The sequence below is a fragment of the Salvelinus fontinalis genome, chromosome 28, assembly GCF_029448725.1.
Source record: "Salvelinus fontinalis isolate EN_2023a chromosome 28, ASM2944872v1, whole genome shotgun sequence".
Lineage (NCBI taxonomy): Eukaryota > Metazoa > Chordata > Actinopteri > Salmoniformes > Salmonidae > Salvelinus > Salvelinus fontinalis.
The window spans coordinates 35,599,350-35,616,261 of NC_074692.1; the positions used below are offsets into that span (position 1 = coordinate 35,599,350).

The 16,912-nt window shown below is 43.7% G+C and overlaps 1 protein-coding gene across 5 annotated transcripts in view; it reads right to left on the reverse strand.

The window, feature by feature from the left end:
* Positions 1-555: 555 nt before the first annotated feature.
* Positions 556-16,912, reverse strand: part of LOC129826642 (amyloid-beta A4 precursor protein-binding family A member 1-like) — a 171,899-nt gene continuing 155,542 nt past the window's right edge. For all 5 annotated transcript variants that reach the window (XM_055887590.1, XM_055887592.1, XM_055887589.1 and 2 more), the window contains 6 exons: positions 16,812-16,912; positions 11,467-11,646; positions 11,053-11,265; positions 9,254-9,373; positions 7,964-8,104; positions 556-5,575 (listed from right to left, as the gene is read on the reverse strand). The exon at positions 16,812-16,912 is cut by the window's right edge and continues 88 nt beyond it. In XM_055887590.1, coding sequence (XP_055743565.1) covers positions 5,504-5,575; positions 7,964-8,104; positions 9,254-9,373; positions 11,053-11,265; positions 11,467-11,646; positions 16,812-16,912 — 827 coding nt within the window. In that variant the 3' untranslated portion in view covers positions 556-5,503. The remainder of the gene's footprint in view (positions 5,576-7,963; positions 8,105-9,253; positions 9,374-11,052; positions 11,266-11,466; positions 11,647-16,811) is intronic.

The following is a 16,912-nucleotide window of genomic DNA, read 5'->3' on the forward strand; positions in this document are numbered from 1 at the left end:
CTTGTGGAACCCATCCAACTTGAAGGAGCTGGAGCAGTTTTGCTTTGAAGAATGGGCAAAAATCCCAGTGGCTAGATGTGCCAAGCTTATTGAGACATACCCCAAGAGACTTGCAGCTGTCATTACTGCAAAAGGTGGCTCTACAAAGTATTGACTTTAGAGGGGTGAATAGTTATGCATGCTCAAGTTTTCCGTTTTTTGTCTTATTTCTTTGTTTCACCCCAAAAAATATGTTGCATCTTCAAAGTGGTAGGCATGTGTTGTGTAAATGAAATGATACAACCCCCCCCCCCCCCCCCCCCCCCCCAAAGAATCTATTTTAATTCCAGGTTGTAAGGCAAAAAAAAATGAAAAATGCCAAAGGGGGGTGAATACTTTCACAAGCCACTGTATATCTCTATTCTGCGAGGGAATAGTTTGGAGTAGATTTTAAAAATTAAAATCACTTGGAGCTGATTTGCTGTTGTTTTTACAGTCTTATATGCCGCCCCCTCCCCCCCCCCCCCACAAAAAAAGTTTGGACACACCTAGTCATTCAAGGGTTTTTCTTTATTTTTACTATTTTCTACATTGTAGAATAATAGTGACGACATCAAAACTATGAAATAACACATATGGAATCATGTAGTAACCAAAAAAGAGTTAAACAAATCAAAATATATTTTAGATTCTTCAAAGTAGCCACCCTTTGCGTTGATGAAAGCTTTGCACACACTTAGCATTCTCTCAACCAGCTTCACGAGGTAGTCACCTGGAATGCATTTCAATTAACAGGTGTGACTTTGTGGAATTTCTTTCCTTCTTAATGCGTTTGAACCAATCAGTTGTGTTGTGACAAGGTATGGAGGGTACACAGCAGATAGCCCTATTTGGTAAAAGACCAAGTTCATATTATGGCAAGAACAACTCAAATAAGCAAAGAGAAACGACAGTCCATCATTACTTGAAGACATGAAGGTCAGTCAATCCAGAACAAAAACCATCAAGCGCTATGATGAAACTGGCTCTTATGAGGACCGCCACAGGAAAGAAGACTCAGAGTTACCTCTGCTGCAGAGGATAAGTTTATTAAAGTTAACTGCACCTCAGAGATTTTAGCCCAAATAAATGCTTCAGAGTTCAAGTAACAGACACATCTCAACATCAACTGTTCAGAGGAAACACTACTAAAGGACACCAATAAGAAGATGAGACTTGCTTGGGCCAAGAAACACGAGCAATGGACATTAAACCGGTGGAAATCTGTCCTTTTGAGATTTTTGGTTCCAAACGCCATGTCTTTGTGAGACGCAGAGTAGGTGAACGGATGATCTCCGCATGTGTAGTTCCCACCGTGAAGCATGGAGGAGGAGGTGTGATGGTGTGGGGGTGCTTTGCTGGTGACACTGGCAGTGATTTATTTAGAATTCAAGGCACACTTAACCTGCATGGTTACCACAGCATTCTGCAGCGATACACCATCCCATCTGGTTTGAGCTTAGTGGGACTATCATTTGTTTTTCAACAGGACAATGACCCAACACACCTTCAGGCTGTGTAAGGGCTATTTGACCAAGAAGGAGAGTGATGGAGTGCTGCATCAGATAACCTGACCTCCACAATCCCCCGACCTCAACATAATTGAGATGGTTTGGGATGAGTCGGACCGCAGAGTGGAGGAAAAGCAGCCAACAAGTGCTCAGCATATGTGGGAACTCCTTCAAGACTGTTGGACAAGCATTCCAGGTGAACCTGGTTGAGAGAATGCGAAGAGTGTGCAAAGCTGTCATCAAGGCAAATGGTGGATATTTGAAGAATCTCAAATATAAAATATATTTTGATTTGTTTAACACTTTTTTCGTTACTACATGATCCCATATGTGTTTATTTCATAGTTTTGATGTCTTCACTATTATTATACAATGTAGAAAATAGTAAAAATGAAGAAAAACCCTTGAATGAGTAGGTGTGTCCAAACTTTTGATCTGTAGTGTATATAAATATATTTTATTTTTTGTTGTTGTGGAAAACTTGGGTGGCCAAATAAAGTCAACCGCGAGCCACCAGTTGGGGAACCCTGCTGTAGCCTATTTAATCCCTTGTAGCCCCTTCATGCAGCAGATCACTGAGGGTTTGTGAATACATGTACACCAGAGAACTGTGAGATTATGTTGATTCAAAGTACCTTAAATTCATCACATCTGTGAGATAAAATTACATCTAAAAATAAATGCATAAATTATGTGGTTTTTTAAACAACAAAATAATGGCCCATTTCCTGAACTATGATGAACATCCTTCAAGTATAAAGATTGAGATCCAAATGCAATGTACTATATTATAATATATGATGTTCGATTAACATAATTACAGTATGGTCTCGCATAAATACTGCTGATTAAATTCAAGACAAAATAAAAACAAATTGTGTGTCTATTGAATAAGACGGTGGAATGTACATTTCTCCATTACAAAATAAAATGCAAAATAATATCATTGAACTTTTTAGTTGGTATTGTAACACAGTCTAATCCTAACCCGAACTTCAGTTTGGTGTACAATTCTAATCCAACTTTCAGCATGACAAAAATGAAGACGCTTAACTTGGTGCTTCAGTCTGGGTAATCTCTTCTGCTATCTATCCTCTGATTTAGATGGATGTGTTCTGTTTTAGCAGAAATCTTGGTGAACTATCGTACTACAGTATTTAGCTACAACCCGTTTTTCCAGGAGGCACAAAGACAGTCCATCACCACCTGTTGCTCCATCAGACAAGACAAAGCCCATCACCACCTGTTGCTCCATCAGACAAGACAAAGCCCATCACCACCTGTTGCTCCATCAGACAAGACAAAGCCCATCACCACCTGTTGCTCCATCAGACAAGACAAAGCCCATCACCACCTGTTGCTCCATCAGACAAGACAAAGCCCATCACAACCTGTTGCTCCATCAGACCAGACAGAGCCCATCACCACCTGTTGCTCCATCAGACAAGACAAAGCCCATCACAACCTGTTGCTCCATCAGACAAGACAAAGCCCATCACCACCTGTTGCTCCATCAGACAAGACAAAGCCCATCACCACCTGTTGCTCCATCAGACAAGACAAAGCCCATCACCACCTGTTGCTCCATCAGACAAGACAAAGCCCATCACCACCTGTTGCTCCATCAGACAAGACAAAGCCCATCACAACCTGTTGCTCCATCAGACAAGACAAAGCCCATCACAACCTGTTGCTCCATCAGACAAGACAGAGTCCATCACAACCTGTTGCTCCATCAGACAAGACAAAGCCCATCACAACCTGTTGCTCCATCAGACAAGACAAAGCCCATCACAACCTGTTGCTCCATCAGACAAGACAAAGCCCATCACAACCTGTTACTCCATCAGACAAGACAAAGCCCATCACCACCTGTTGCTCCATCAGACAAGACAAAGCCCATCACCACCTGTTGCTCCATCAGACAAAGCCCATCACCACCTGTTGCTCCATCAGACAAAGCCCATCACCACCTGTTGCTCCATCAGACAAAGCCCATCACCCCCTGTTGCTCCATCAGACAAGACAAAGCCCATCACCACCTGTTGCTCCATCAGACAAAGCCCATCACCACCTGTTGCTCCATCAGACAAGACAAAGCCCATCACCACCTGTTGCTCCATCAGACAAAGCCCATCACCCCCTGTTGCTCCATCAGACAAAGCCCATCACCACCTGTTGCTCCATCAGACAAAGCCCATCACCACCTGTTGCTCCATCAGACAAAGCCCATCACCCCCTGTTGCTCCATCAGACAAAGCCCATCACCACCTGTTGCTCCATCAGACAAAGCCCATCACCCCCTGTTGCTCCATCAGACAAAGCCCATCACCCCCTGTTGCTCCATCAGACAAAGTCCATCACCCCCTGTTGCTCCATCAGACAAAGTCCATCACCCCCTGTTGCTCCATCAGACAAAGCCCATCACCACCTGTTGCTCCATCAGACAAAGCCCATCACCACCTGTTGCTCCATCAGACAAAGCCCATCACCCCCTGTTGCTCCATCAGACAAAGCCCATCACCCCCTGTTGCTCCATCAGAAAAAGCCCATCACCACCTGTTGCTCCATCAGACAAAGCCCATCACCCCCTGTTGCTCCATCAGACAAAGCCCATCACCCCCTGTTGCTCCATCAGACAAAGCCCATCACCACCTGTTGCTCCATCAGACAAAGTCCATCACCCCCTGTTGCTCCATCAGACAAAGCCATATAGCTCTGGATGGAATGCATCACGTTAGCACCGGTCTCAGAGTGCCTGTAAAATCCTTAATGTTGTTCAACTTTCCTGACATATGGCGGTTTGATGATGCAGTTCTTCCCCTGCTCTTCCCAGGGTGGAAATAAACCGTGCACGTGAGCACGTGAATAGACCAATATCAGCCGTGCACGTGACTGGAGCCGTGCCGAGCCGAGTCTCCGGTCTTGTAGAACTGGTTTTCGTAAGGGAACATGGATTCCTTTGAAGGTTGTAAATCATTGGGTGGGTGTAGTGCTTCTACACCTGCATTGCTTGCTGTTTGGGGGTTTAGGCTGGGTTTCTGTACAACACTTTGTGACATCAGCTGATGTAAGAAGAGCTTTATAAATACATTTGATTGAATTTGATTGATAGTGTACCTCCTGTGGATGAGATCGGTTCTGACAATAACAGATGCCTGGGCATAGAGAGAGAGAGAAAGCAGCTTGTAATGCTGGATAAATCAGGCCAAATCTCAGCCATAAAAACATACTGGACACAAAATAAAGGGAAAAACTAAAGTTGGAAAGATGGGAACGTTTTGTTTTCTTCATCTGTTCTGGTGGGCTGGCAGAGTCTTTCATCCTCTGCCTCGACTCTCGTTAATGTTAGCTGGAAGGTGTGGAATGTTATGAGGAAGAATATGTGATTGGTTGTTCAGAGTGGTACCACTTGTTAATAATCAGCAGGTTTCACACTCCCTTTCTTCTTGTTTATGTTGTGGGAGAACACAGAGGAACACAGAGGTAACCCTAACATTATATCAGATGAGTGCAGCCGGCAAGAGAAAGAGAGAGAGAGAGAGAGGGGTAGGGAGAGAATGGAGAAGGAGATAATGCTGAGAGAAAGAGAGAGAGGGAGAGAGCAAGAGAGGTAGGGAGAGAATGGAGAAGGAGATAATGCTGAGAGAAAGAGAGAGAGGGAAAAAAGACAGAAAGACAGAGGGAGAGAACAAGAGATGAGAGAGAAGAGCAGGAAATGAACCTCGGGATGGGAGGGGCTTGAACAAGCTGTCTGGTACAGCCCACCTCTACTCTCCACAGCAAAACAATCGGATTGGAGAGTAATCCAGAGCACATGATAGGTCCACTCGTAAGGCTATAGAAGCTTCATTCTCCAATGGTGAGCTGGGGTTTGGGGAGAGGGGGAGGAATTGCCTCACACACAGAGGGTGCAGTGAGCTGGGGGTCAGGATAAGAGGTCAAAGGTGAAGAGTCACAGGGTGAGGTCAGTTCTAGATGTAAACGGGTTGCTCCTGGGCAGTTAGCAAGCGGTACATGGCAGCTGGCATCGTCTTCATGTGGATCTGTGGACCAGACAGAGAAAGAGGGAGAGAAAGTCAGAGGTGAAGCGAGTCATGCTGATCATAGTTATGAGCCTCAATTCTAACCCTAGACCCATCCTAGCCTCAAACCCCTAACCTAACCCTAGCCTCAACCCTAATCCTAGCCTCAACCCTAATTCTAGCCTTAATACCCTAACCTAACCCTAGCCTCAAACCCCCTAACCTAACCCTAACCTCAACCCTAATCCTAGCCTTAATACCCTAACATAACCCTCAACCCTAACCCTAGACCCATCCTAGCCTCAAACCCCTAGCCTCAACCCTAATCCTAGACTCAATTCTAGCCTCAAACCCCTTACCCTAACCTAACCCTAGCCTCAACCCTAACCCTAACCCTAGCCTCAACCCTAACCCCATTCTCATCCCTAACCCTTAACCCTAACCCTAGCCTCAACTCTAACCATAGCCTCAAACCTAACCTCAACCCTAACCCTAGCCTCATCCCTAACCCTAGCCTCAACCCTAACCCTAGCCTCATCCCTAACCCTAGCCTCAACCCTAACCCTACCCTCAACCCTAACCCTAGCCTCAAACCTAACCCTAGCCTCAACCCTAACCCCAGCCTCATCCCTAACCCTAGCCTCAACCCTAACCCCAGCCTCAAACCTAACCCTAGCCTCAACCCTAACCCCAGCCTCATCCCTAACCCTAGCCTCAACCCTAACCCCATTCTCATCCCTAACTCTAACCTCAACCCTAACCCCAGCCTCATCCTTAACCCTAGCCTCAACACTAACCCTACCCTCCACCCTAACCATCAACTCTAACCGTATCGTCAACCCTAACCCTAGCCTCACTCCTAACCCTAGCATCAACCCTAACCCTCAACCCTAACCCTCAACTCTAGCCTCAACCCTAACCTCAACCCTAGCCTCAACCCTAGCCTCACTCCTAACCCTAACCCTCAACCCTAACCTCAACCCTAACCCTCAACCCTAGCCTCAACCCTAGCCTCAACCCTAACCTCAACCCTAGCCTCATTCCTAACCTCAACTCTCACTCCTAACCCTAGCATCAACCCTAACCCTCAACCCTAACCTCAACCCTAACCCTAACCTCAACCCTAACCCTCAACCCTAACCTCAACCCTAACCCTCAACCCTCGCATCAACCCTAACCCTCAATCCTCAACCCTAACCTCAACCCTAACCCTCAACCCTAGCCTCAACCCTAACCTCAACCCTAGCCTCAACCCTAACCTCAACCCTAACCTCAACCCTAGCCTCAACCCTAACCTCAACCCTAACCCTCAACCCTAACCTCAACCCTAACCTCAACTCTAACCTCAACCCTAGCCTCAACCCTAACCTCATTCCTAACCTCAACCCTAACCCTCAACCCTAGCCTCAACCCTAACCTCAACCCTAACCTCAACCCTAGCCTCAACCCTAATCTCAACCCTAGCCTCAACCCTAACCCTCAATCCTAACCCTCAACCCTAACCTCAACCCTAGCCTCATTCCTAACCTCAACTCTCACTCCTAACCCTAGCATCAACCCTAACCCTCAACCCTAACCTCAACCCTAACCCTAACCTCAACCCTAACCCTCAACCCTAACCTCAACCCTAACCCTCAACCCTCGCATCAACCCTAACCCTCAATCCTCAACCCTAACCTCAACCCTAACCCTCAACCCTAGCCTCAACCCTAACCTCAACCCTAGCCTCAACCCTAGCCTCAACCCTAACCTCAACCCTAGCCTCAACCCTAACCTCAACCCTAACCTCAACCCTAGCCTCAACCCTAACCTCAACCCTAACCCTCAACCCTAACCTCAACCCTAACCTCAACTCTAACCTCAACCCTAGCCTCAACCCTAACCTCATTCCTAACCTCAACCCTAACCCTCAACCCTAGCCTCAACCCTAACCTCAACCCTAACCTCAACCCTAGCCTCAACCCTAATCTCAACCCTAGCCTCAACCCTAACCCTCAATCCTAACCCTCAACCCTAACCTCAACCCTAGCCTCAACCCTAACCTCAACCCTAACCCTCAACCCTAACCCTCAACCCTAGCCTCAACCCTAACCCTCAACCCTAACCCTCAACCCTAACCTCAACACTAGCCTCAAACCTAGCCTCAACCCTAACCTCAACCCTAACCTCATTCCTAACCCTCAACCCTAGCCTCAACCCTAACCTCAACCCTAACCTCAACTCTAGCCTCAACCCTAACCCTCAACCCTAACCTCAACCCTAGCCCAACAATAGTTGAAGGTCTAGCAGACAAACTGGAATGCTTTGATAAGCGGAGACAGTAATAACCCATTCATACAAGTCTTGTTTATCTCTGGTAACATGTTCTAGGGTTAGAAGCACAGGATGACCTTTGCCCTGTGACCTCACCTCTCCCACGGCGTTGGACAAGATGTGGACAATCTTCTCGTGGGGCGTGGCCACTACGCTCTGGCTGTTGATCTCGATGATGCGGTGGCCAACCCTGACCCCTCCCCTCTCAGCGATGCCCCCTCGCATAAGGCTGCAGATCTGTTGGTGTGGAGGAGAAGGTCCATAAAATACTATTACATTGAGACATTGAGACATTCAGACATTGAGACATTGAGACATTCAGACATTGAGACATTCAGACATTGAGACATTGAGACATTCAGACATTGAGACATTGAGACATTCAGACATTGAGACATTGAGACATTCAGACATTGAGTCATTGAGTCATTGAGACATTCAGACATTCAGACATTGAGACATTCAGACATTGAGACATTGAGACATTCAGACATTGAGACATTGAGACATTGAGACATTCAGACATTGAGACATTCAGACATTCAGACATTCAGACATTCAGACATTCAGACATTCAGCTTAAAGGTCCAATGCAGCCATTTTAATCTCAATATCAAATCATTTCTGGGTAACAATGAAGTACCTTACTGCGATTGTTTTACATTAAAATGGTCAAAAAGGAACCTAAATTGCTTTTTAGCAAAGAGACATTTCTCAAACAAGAATTCTGCTAGGACTGTCTGGGTGTGGTCAAAGTGGGGAGGGGCAGAAAAAAATAACTAGCTGTTATTGGCAGATAGGTTTGGAACTCTTTCTTATTGGTCTATTAACTCATTTACAGTCTGGTGATGTCACCAGCCAGGCCAAATCTCCATCCCATCAAAACATGCTGAAATTGCAGGCGTTCTTTTCAAACAGCTCTTACACTAAAAGGGCATTATCATCATTTTCACGTCACAGTATTATTCCAACCTCATAGTGTGGAAACATAGTGTGGTAAATCATGTTTTTGACTGCACTGGACCTTTAAGAGAAGATATACTTTTTTTATTCCATACGTGGTAGAAATATGTCTTCTGCACACACGGGTTGGAAAGGCTGGAGCAGAGCTTAAACTGAACTTAAATTCAGCTATTCAGTTTCAGCATGAGTCCATCACTTAAAGAGTTGCCACTACAGTATACAGTAAACAGTATACAGTATACAGTACACAGTACACATTATACAGTACACAGTACAGAGTATACAGTACACAGTACAGAGTATACAGTACACAGTACACACAAACAAAATGTTATGATCTCAAATCAAACAAAGTCAAGTGCCCAGTAAGTTTGGGGCTCATGACATCACTAGACAACACATGGTCTCCATGGCGATACCCACAATGCCATTCTGTACGCTGAAGCCCAGCTGGTATCTGAGGTCAGGTCGTCTGATGAGCACCGTGGTTACGGGAGGACACCTTACGATGTTCAGCTTGATACGAGACTGGTTCTTCAGACCCTGCACAGGAGAGGAGAGACAGGAGTCAGACCCTAACAGAGGTGAGAGATGTTCAGTTTGAAGGCACTGTAGATGTTGGCTGTGTGTACTGTCCTTGGCATTCACGTTCTTACGTAAAAGAGAATACATAATTACAAGAGAATGAGAGTATACAGAGAGAGCGAGGAATGAAAGAGAAGGATTGTATACAACGATAGCGAGGAAAGACAGAGAAGGATTGTATACAGAGATAGCGAGGAATGAAAGAGAAGGATTGTATACAGAGATAGCGAGGAATGAAAGGGAAGGATTGTATACAGAGATAGCGAGGAATGAAAGAGAAGGATTGTATACAGAGATAGCGAGGAAAGAGAGAGAAGGATTGTATACAGAGATAGTGAGGAAAGAGAGAGAAGGATTGTATACAGAGATAGCGAGGAATGAAAGAGAATGATTGCATACAGATATAGCGAGGAAAGAAAGAGAAGGATTGTAATACAGAGATAGCGAGGAATGAAAGAGAATGATTGTATACAGATATAGCGAGGAAAGAAAGAGAAGGATTGTAATACAGAGATAGCGAGGAAAGACAGAGAAGGATTGTATACAGAGATAGCGAGGAAAGAGAGAGAAGGATTGTATACAGAGATAGTGAGGAAAGAGAGAGAAGGATTGTATACAGAGATAGCGAGGAATGAAAGAGAATGATTGTATACAGATATAGCGAGGAAAGAAAGAGAAGGATTGTAATACAGAGATAGCGAGGAAAGACAGAGAAGGATTGTATACAGAGATAGCGAGGAAAGAGAGAGAAGGATTGTAATACAGAGATAGCGAGGAATGAAAGAGAATGATTGTATACAGATATAGCGAGGAAAGAAAGAGAAGGATTGTAATACAGAGATAGCGAGGAAAGACAGAGAAGGATTGTATACAGAGATAGCGAGGAAAGAGAGAGAAGGATTGTATACAGAGATAGTGAGGAAAGAGAGAGAAGGATTGTATACAGAGATAGCGAGGAATGAAAGAGAATGATTGTATACAGATATAGCGAGGAAAGAAAGAGGAGGATTGTAATACAGAGATAGCGAGGAAAGACAGAGAAGGATTGTATACAGAGATAGCGAGGAAAGAGAGAGAAGGATTGTATACAGAGATAGTGAGGAGAGAGAAGGATTGTATACAGAGATAGCGAGGAATGAAAGAGAATGATTGTATACAGATATAGCGAGGAAAGAAAGAGAAGGATTGTAATACAGAGATAGCGAGGAAAGACAGAGAAGGATTGTATACAGAGATAGCGAGGAAAGAGAGAGAAGGATTGTATACAGAGATAGCGAGGAAAGAAAGAGAAGGATTGTATTCAGAGATAGCGAGGAAAGAAAGAGAAGGATTGTATACAGAGATAGCGAGGAAAGAGAGAGCTGATAAATAAAGGAGGCAAGGCTGCGGGAACATGTTTTGGGGATAAAGGGGGAGGAGAGAGAGATAGAGGGGGAGGAGAGAGAGATTGAGGGAGGAATAGATAGATACCTTAATAATGGTCTGGCAAGTAGAGAGGGGTAGTCCTACCAGACTGGTCCTGTTGATGGAGGGAGAGAGGAAGAGAAAGAGCGATAGAGGGATGGAGGAGAGAGAGATAGAGAGGGAGGGAGGGAGGGAGAATGATTGCGAGACATAGAAGGGGGATAGATAGGTACCTTAATGATAGTCTGGCAGGTAGACAGGGGTAGTCCTACCAGACTGGTCCCGTTAATAGACATGATCTGGTCTCCGATGTTCAGACGACCAGACTTCTCAGATGGACCAGCATGCATCATGTTGGCGATGATGACTGTGGGCAGGATGGAGCCCCACCCACTCTCCACAATCACCACGCCCAGAATGTCACCTTTCTGCTTCTCAATGTAAACCTGGGGAGGCACAACCAATAAATTGGTGTGTGTGTGTGTGTGTGTGTGTGTGTGTGTGTGTGTGTGTGTGTGTGTGTGTGTGTGTGTGTGTGTGTGTGTGTGTGTGTGTGTGTGTGTGTGTGTGTGTGTGTGTGTGTGTGTGTGTGTGTGTGTGTGTGTGTGTGTGTGTGTGTGTGTGTGCTCAGTGACTGACAGACTCACGTCTTTGCAGTTCTCAGACTTGGAGAAGTGTATGAGGTCATCATTGTACATGTCCTGAGTGTTGAGCAGATCACTGTATTCCCTCTGACTCAAGTCCTCTGGGTTGATGCCGTTAGCCCTCAAGAACTCCTGGTACGCCACACTGAAGGCCTGGCCTATAGACTGGGCTATCAGCTGGGCCTAGAGAGGGAAAGCGAGAGGGGGGGGGGGCAAGGGATAGGGAAAGTGAGAGAAAGATAGAGGGAGAAGAGAGGAAGAGATGGAGGGAAGGAATCAAGGTAGAGAGAGAGAGAGCGAGAGAAAGATGGAGGGAGGGAGGAGAGAAGAAGAGATGGAGGGAGGGAGAAAGCGAGGGAGAGAGAGAGAGAGAGGAAAGGGATCATTTAAAAAGGGATCATTTAAAGCTGCAATATGTAACTTCTTGGCAACACGAACAAATTCACATAGAAATGTGAGTTATAGATCTGTCATCCTCATTGAACACAAGTCTAAGAAGCAGTAGATCTGTTATTTGTGCACTATTTCATTTGCTACCCGTTCTTTTACATTTGGTTATGTACACCAGCTTCAAACAGCTGAAAATACCATATTTTTGATTATTGACAAGATATTTCACAGCGGTTTAGATGGTACAATTATTCTCTATACTATACAATTCTTGTTTTGTCACACAAACTGAAATTAGCCAAACAATTTGAATTTTAGCAACCAGGAAGTGGCAGAGCACCGTTACAATCATAGTCTCTCTCCGAAGAATCACAGTATTGCTTTTATCTAAAAGAAGATAAAAAAACAGCAGATATTTTGATCCATATATCTGCTACAGTATTATCAAGGCTATCAGAAATAACCTCTACAGTACAGACTTATTCCTTATTAAACCAGTCAGGACAGAACTGTTTCATATGTATGAGATTAATGCTTCATTTTCTGTGTCCCCACTTTGTCTTCTGAAACTGTTCTGAGAGAGAGAGAGAGAGAGAGAGTGAGAGTGAGAGTGAGAGCGAGAGAGAGAGAGAGAGACAGAGAGACAGAGAGAGAGTGAGAGAGCGAGAGACAGAGAGAGAGCGACAGAGAGAGAGCGACAGAGAGAGAGAGAGAGAGAGAGAGAGAGAGAGAGACAGAGAGAGAGAGAGAGTGAGAGAGAGTGAGAACAAAGAACAAAGAACAATGAGAAATGGTTTGATGAAGAATGCAAAAACATAAGAAAGAAATTGAGAAACCTGTCCAACCATAAACACAGAGAACCAGAAAGCCTGAGCCTACGCCTTCACTATGCGGAATCACTAAAAATAATACAGAAATACACTACGGAAAAAGAGGGAACAGCATGACAGAAATCAGCTCATTGTGATTGAAGCATCCATCAAATCACTTCTGGGAAAATTGGAAAACACTAAACAAACAACAACATGAAGAGTTATCTATCCATAATGAAGATGTATGAATAAACCACTTCTCCAACCTTTTCAGCCATATAACACAGAACCAAGAGCAAAAACATATACATGATAATGTACAAATCTTAGAATCAACTATTAAAGACTACCAGAACCCACTGGATTCTAGAATCAGCTACTAAAGACTACCAGAACCCACTGGATTCTAGAATCAGCTACTAAAGACTACCAGAACCCACTGGATTCTAGAATCAACTATTAAAGACTACCAGAACCCACTGGATTCTCCAATTACATTGAATAACCTACAGGACAAAATACAAACCCTCCAACCCAAAAAGATCTGTGGGGTTGATGGTATGCTAAACTAAATGATAAAATATTCAGACCACAAATTCAAATGGGCTATTCTTAAACTCTTTAACATTACACTCAGCTTTGGCATCTTTCCAAATATTTGGAACCAAGGCCTGATCACCCCAATCCACAGTTGTGGAGACAAATTTGACCCCAATAAGTACAGTGGAATATGCGTCAGCAGCAATCTCTGAAAAATCCTCTGCAGTATCATCATCAGCAGACTCCAACATGTCCTCAGTGAAAACAATGTCCTGAGCAAATGTCCAATTGGCTTCTTACCAAAATACCGTATGACAGACCACGTATTCGCCCTGCACACCCTTATCGACAAACAAACAAAACAAAACAAAACCAATGTCTTCTCATGTTTTGTAGATTTAAAAAAAAAGCTTCTGACTCAATTTGGCATGATGGTCTGCTATACCAATTGATGGACAATTTTGTTGTAGGAAAGCATATGACATTATAAAATCTATGTACACAACCAACAAGTGTGCGGGTTAAAATTGGCAAAAAACAGATACATTTCTTTTCATAGGGCCGAGGGGTGAGACAGGGATGCAGCTTAAGCCCAACCCTCTTCAACATATATATCAATGAATTGGCGAGGGCACTAGAACAGTCTGCAGCACCCGTCCTCACCCTACTAGAATCTGAAGTCAAATGTCTATTGTTTGCTGATGATCTGGTGCTTCTGTCACCAACCAAGGAGGGCCTACAGCAGCACCTAGATCTTCTGCACAGATTCAGCCAGACCTGGACCTGACAGACCTGGACCCTGACAGACCTGGGCCCTGACAGTAAATCTCAGTAAGACCAAAATAATGGTGTTCCAAAAAAGGTCTAGTAGCCAAGACAACAAATATAATTTCCATCTAGACACCGTTGCCTTAGAGCACACAAAAAACGGATACCTACCTCGGCCTAAACATCAACACCACAGGTAACTTCCACAAAGCTGTGAACGATCTGAGAGACAAGGCAAAGAAGGGCTTTATATGCCATCAAAAGGAACATAAAACTCAACATCCAAATTAGGATCTGGCTACAAATACTTGAGTCAGTTATAGAACCCATTTCCCTTTATGGTTGTGAGGTCTGGGGTCCACTCACCAACCAAGAATTCACTAAATGGGACACACACACAATTGAGATTCTGCAAAAAATATACTTTGTGTACAACGCAAACCCCAAACAATGCCAGCAGAGCAGAAGTAGAACTACACCCACTAGTTATCAATATCCATTCAAAATAAAGCTGTACAAAGCCCTCATCTACAGACAGAGGAGCCTAGAGAAGAGTCCCCTCAGCCAGCTGGTTCTGGGACTCTTCACAAACAGACCCCACAGAGCCCCAGGACAGAAACACATTTAGACTCAACCAAATTATGAGAAAGCAAAAAGATCGCTATTTGACATTCAGCCAAAAAAACGGAGCAAATTGGAACGCTATCTGTCCCTAGACAGAGAGTACTCTGTGGCAGAATACCTGAACGCCGTGATTGACACAAAATTAAGACAATCCTTGACTATGTACAGACTCAGTGAGCATAGACTAGCTATTGAGAGACCTGGCTCCCGAGAGAAGACAGGCTGTGTGCACACTGCCCACAAAATGAGGTGGAAACTGAGCTGCACTTCCTCACCTCCTGACAAATGTTTGACCATATTAGAGACACATATTCCCCTCAGATTACACAGACCCACAAAGAATTTTAAAACAAATCAAACATTAATAAACTCCCATATCTGTTAGGTGAAATACCGCAGTGTTCCATCACAGCAGCAAGATTTGTGGCCTGTTGCCATGACAATAGGGCAACCAGTAAATACCACCAATATGTATCTGTTTATTTATCTTTCCCTACTATTCGTACTACTATTTGCACACTGCTAAAACATTGTACATAGCTGATAATATAACACTTGAAATGTCTTTATCTTTTTGAAACCTTTTTGAGTGGAAAAAGAGTAAGGAGAGAGGGAGAGAGAGAGGGAGGGAGAGAGGGAGAGAGAAGGAGAGAAAGAGAGAGGGAGAGAGAGAGACAGATTGAGAGAGAGAGAGAGAGAGAGAGAGAGAGAGAGAGAGAGAGAGAGAGAGAGAGAGAGAGAGATAGGGAGAGAGGGAGAGAGAGAGAGGGAGAGAGAGAGATTGAGAGAGAGAGGGAGTGAGAGAGACAAAGGGAGTGAGAGAGATAGAGAGTAAGGAGATGATTAGACAGATGTTAGAGAGTAAGGAGATGATTAGACAGATGTTAGAGAGTAAGGAGATAATTAGACAGATGTTAGAGAGTAAGGAGATGATTAGACAGATGTTAAAGAGTAAGGAGATGATTAGACAGATGTTAGAGAGTAAGGAGATGATTAGACAGATGTTAGAGAGTAAGGAGATGATTAGACAGATGTTAGAGAGTAAGGAGATAATTAGACAGATGTTAGAGAGTAAGGAGATGATTAGACAGATGTTAGAGATTAAGGAGATGATTAGACAGATGTTAGAGAGTAAGGAGATGATTAGACAGATGTTAGAGAGTAAGGAGATGATTAGACAGATGTTAGAGAGTAAGGAGATGATTAGACAGATGTTAGAGAGTAAGGAGATAATTAGACAGATGTTAGAGAGTAAGGAGATGATTAGACAGATGTTAGAGAGTAAGGAGATGATTAGACAGATGTTAGAGAGTAAGGAGATGATTAGACAGATGTTAGAGAGTAAGGAGATGATTAGACAGATGTTAGAGAGTAAGGAGATGATTAGACAGATGTTAGAGAGTAAGGGTAAAGAGTAAGGAGATGATTAGACAGATGTTAGAGAGTAAGGAGATGATTAGACAGATGTTAGAGAGTAAGGGTAAAGAGTAAGGAGATGATTAGACAGATGTTAGAGAGTAAGGAGATGATTAGACAGATGTTAGAGAGTAAGGAGATGATTAGACAGATGTTAGAGAGTAAGGGTAAAGAGTAAGGAGATGATTAGACAGATGTTAAAGAGTAAGGAGATGATTAGACAGATGTTAAAGAGTAAGGAGATGATTAGACAGATGTTAGAGAGTAAGGAGATGATTAGACAGATGTTAGAGAGTAAGGAGATAATTAGACAGATGTTAGAGAGTAAGGAGATGATTAGACAGATGTTAGAGAGTAAGGAAATGATTAAACAGATGTTAGAGAGTAAGGAGATGATTAGACAGATGTTAGAGAGTAAGGAGATGATTAAACAGATGTTAGAGAGTAAGGAGATAATTAGACAGATGTTAGAGAGTAAGGAGATGATTAGACAGATGTTAAAGAGTAAGGAGATGATTAGACAGATGTTAAAGAGTAAGGAGATGATTAAACAGATGTTAGAGAGTAAGGAGATGATTAGACAGATGTTAGAGAGTAAGGAGATGATTAAACAGATGTTAGAGAGTAAGGAGATAATTAGACAGATGTTAGAGAGTAAGGAGATGATTAGACAGATGTTAAAGAGTAAGGAGATGATTAGACAGATGTTAAAGAGTAAGGAGATGATTAAACAGATGTTAGAGAGTAAGGAGATGATTAGACAGATGTTAGAGAGTAAGGGTAAAGAGAGATCCTCACATCCTCCGACTCAAAAACGTGACAAATCATCTTGTACTGGCTTTGTTTTTCCTCCTGGTCAGGTTCAGACACCTCCACACTGTCCGTTGAGTCTGGGCGGG